Source organism: Eptatretus burgeri, chromosome 17 (assembly GCF_056783735.1).
Source record: "Eptatretus burgeri isolate ZD-2024b chromosome 17, Ebu_testis_v1, whole genome shotgun sequence".
In the NCBI taxonomy this organism is placed as follows: Eukaryota; Metazoa; Chordata; class Myxini; order Myxiniformes; family Myxinidae; genus Eptatretus; species Eptatretus burgeri.
The window spans coordinates 5,701,512-5,705,464 of record NC_140977.1 but is presented as its reverse complement, the minus strand read 5'-3'; the positions used below and the strand labels follow the sequence as shown (position 1 = coordinate 5,705,464).

Sequence of the window (3,953 nt, the reverse complement as noted above, 5' to 3'; positions counted from 1 at the left end):
ACAGCGAGGAGGGGAGACAGACAGCGAGGAGTCTGGAATCCTGGGTGAAGACATCTTCTTGGTCACACTTTGGACCTAAGTTTTGTGTTGATGGGCTGCCGTGCCATTTTGTGAAGCTTTCATTTTGTGCAATTTCATAACTACAATCGGTTCATCAAACCATCATAAAAATAATGAGTCATAACAATCTCTCCATCCTTTGCAGAGTGAAGCAAGACACACTGTAATCATTACTAACCCACTCACCTCCAGATAAGTTTCCACAAAGTCAAAAGTACAGGCACTAAACTCTGAACACCATACAGGTAAGTACCAAACTGCACCACAGGTAAACGACACAGGGAGGAACCATATTCACGAGGGATTCGATGACCTTTTTGAAATCACTCAACAAACGATCGTCTCCCCGGTTCCCAAACGAATCTTCCCACGTCGCTCAGCAAACTTATCCAGAGTTCATGCGATGTTATCTCCCATGAGGCGCTCTCCACCATTTCTTGTGCATCCACATTGTCTGAGAATTTGCACTGAACTCTCGTGGGAAATTCAGCATGGGAGCAGTTGCTATTATTTTAAAAGATAACGTGGAAACCGTCACATCCACAAGGCATACAGGACGGCCAGCTTAATGTTGGATCCAAGGGAGGCTGTGCTTGCTGGAAGTGCATGGCAGTTTTATTCAGAGCAGACTACAATGTATAGCAAGTTCAAAGTAGCGCAGTTTCAACAGATCAATTTATAACACACCGACCCTCCTTGACCATAATCCACACACCGACCCTCCTTGACCATGATCCACACACCGACCCTCCTTGACCATGATCCACACACCGACCCTCCTTGACCATGATCCACACACCGACCCTCCTTGACCATGATACACACACACCGACCCTCATGGACAATGATCGACACACCGACCCTCCTTGACCATGATCCACACACCGACCCTCCTGGACCATGATCCACACACACCGACCCTCCTTGACCATAATCCACACACCGACCCTCCTTGACCATGATCCACACACCGACCCTCCTGGACCATGATCCACACACCGACCCTCCTTGACGATGATCCACACACCGACCCTCCTTGACCATGATACACCCACACCGACCCTCCTGGACCATGATCCACATACCGACCCTCCTTGACCATGATACACACACACCGACCCTCATGGACAATGATCCACACACCGACCCTCCTTGACCATGATCCACACACCGACCCTCCTGGACCATGATCCACACACCGACCCTCCTGGACCATGATCCACACACCGACCCTCCTTGATCATGATCCACACACCGACCCTCCTGGACCATGATCCACACACCGACCCTCCTGGACCATGATCCACACACCGACCCACCTGGACCATGATCCACACACCTGACCCTCCTTGACCATGATCCACACACCGACCCTCCTGGACCATGATCCACACACCGACCCTCCTGGACCATGATCCACACACCGACCCTCCTGGATCATGATCCACACACCGACCCTCCTGGACCATGATCCACACACCGACCCTCCTGGACCATGATCCACACACCGACCCACCTGGACCATGATCCACACACCTGACCCTCCTTGACCATGATCCACACACCGACCCTCCTGGACCATGATCCACACACCGACCCTCCTGGACCATGATCCACACACCGACCCTCCTGGACCATGATCCACACACCGACCCTCCTGGACCATGATCCACACACCGACCCACCTGGACCATGATCCACACACCTGACCCTCCTTGACCATGATCCACACACCGACCCTCCTGGACCATGATCCACACACCGACCCACCTGGACCATGATCCACACACCGACCCTCCTGGACCATGATCCACACACCGACCCTCCTGGACCATGATTCACACACCTGACCCTCCTGGACCATGATCCACACACCCGAATAAATTAAGATCAAAAATCCAAACCCACCTTCACGTTCAAATGAGCCATAGCAGGCGTCGAGGTGTCAGCGATGGCGACGAGTCCCCCCGGGGGCTCAAGGGCAGAGAGTGAAACGGGCGATGGAACCTCCTCCCGGGGGAGGCGCCTCGAGCGGGCTCACCGTCCGCCCTGGGCGCCGCCCGAGCCGCTCTCCGATCTAGCCGAGTGGCGGAGCCGCCCGCGGCCTAGCTCAAGCCACGCGGAACCCGCCCCGACCGTCGGTTCCTCGGCGTCGCCCCGACCGCAGCGAAGCGCCGTCCAGCGGCGCGAACGGCTTGGCAGGGCCGCGCGAAGCCGCCGCGAGATTCCTCGGTCCGTGAACGTTGACGTGAACTGAGCGTCGCTTCACCGAACGCAGCAACACCTCACGCCATCTTGGTTGCGCGGAGAGGGTGACGGGCAAAAGGGCGGAGCGCGAACACGGGGAGTGGCGAGGCCTCGACCATACACCGCCCAAATAGTCCGTTAAGAGAGACGATGTCAATGTTATCGGGATTGTGGTTCGAAATCTGCCTAAACGTTTTCCTTATCGAGCCAGAGGCGGCGCCGCCATTCGCGCTCTTCACTCACGCGGGAAGTGCCCGTCAAGACGATCAATAAACGTCCTTCACAAAACGATCACCTTACGTCATTGAGCCTTTCGTATCGCTTCCGCCGGGGAGTAACGTCACGTAATTACGTCATCATTGGAGCTCCGCCCCCTCTGTTGTGTGAACTTCAACCAATCGCAGAGGGCGAGGCACGTGGAGTTCTGCTGGATGACATCTTCTTCTTCTTCTTCTTCGGATGAACGTCAGAGGGATCTTCCAGATCATCAAGAACATATCTAATGGATCTCTTTTTTTCGTGTTCTCCACCAGGTCAATCAGTCTGCACCAGTGTTGCTGTGACCTTGGTAACGAGAACTGTTGTTGGAGTTTTGAATGACAGGTTTTATTTACTGGATGCTCACAGGTGCTCGAAACCGCGATGGGAATGGGAAGTGAAACAAAGCTGACGTCTCGGGTGTTGTCCCTTCGTTCGACCGTTGGATGAAGTGTCCTCGACGAGTCTGGAGCGGAGGCATGGTGTCGGCAATCCAGAAACGTGTGTCCGCAGGCCGGCACGTTCGCTTGTTCATACACACCTGACCATTGCTTAAGGCTAAGCTTTCCGTTTACTCTCCCCCACCCCAACCTCCTGGCCCCCAGCTTCCCCCACCCAACCTCCTGGCCCCCAGCTTCCCCCACCCCAACCTGCTGGCCCCAGCTTCCCCCACCCCAACCTCCTGGCCCCCAGTTTCCCCCACCCCAACCTCCTGGCCCCGAGCTTCCCCCACCCCAACCTCCTGACCCCGAGCATCCCCCACCCCAACCTCCTGGCCCCAGCTTCCCCCACGCCAACCTACTGACCCCAGTTTCCCGCCACCCCAACCTCCTGACCCCAGCTTCCCCCACCCCAACCTCCTGGCCCCTAGCTTCCCCCACCCAACCTCCTGACCCCAGCTTCCCCCACCCCAACCTCCTGGCCCCGAGCTTCCCCCACCCTAACCTCCTGGCCCCTAGCTTCCCCCACCCCAACCTCCTGGCCCCAGATTCCCCCACCCCAACCTCCTGGCCCCAGCTTCCCCCACCCCAACCTCCTGGCCCCAGCTTCCTCACCCCAATCTCCTGCCCCTAGCTCCCCCACCCCAACCTCCTGGCCCCTAGCTTCCCCCACCCCAACCTCCTGGCCCCAGCTCCCCCACCCCAACCTCCTGGCCCCAGCTTCCCCCACCCCAACCTCCTGGCCCCGAGCTTCCCCCACCCAAACCTCCTGGCCCCCAGCTTCCCCCACCCCAACCTTATGGCCCCCAGCTTCCCCCACCCCAACCTCCTGGCCCCCAGCTTCCCCCACCCCAACCTCCTGGCCCCCAGCTTCCCCCACCCCCAACCTCCTGGCCCCGAGCTTCCCCCACCCCAACCTCCTGGCCCCCAGCTTCCCCCACCCCAACC

At 57.9% G+C, this 3,953-nt stretch overlaps 1 protein-coding gene across 1 annotated transcript in view; it reads right to left on the bottom strand.

The window, feature by feature from the left end:
- Positions 1–2,528, bottom strand: part of LOC147009166 (serine/threonine-protein kinase 25-like) — a 66,893-nt gene extending 64,365 nt beyond the window's left edge. Inside the window, exon 1 of the mRNA XM_085862836.1 lies at positions 1,969–2,528. Coding sequence (XP_085718962.1) covers positions 1,969–1,989 — 21 coding nt within the window. The 5' untranslated portion in view covers positions 1,990–2,528. The remainder of the gene's footprint in view (positions 1–1,968) is intronic.
- Positions 2,529–3,953: the final 1,425 nt, after the last annotated feature.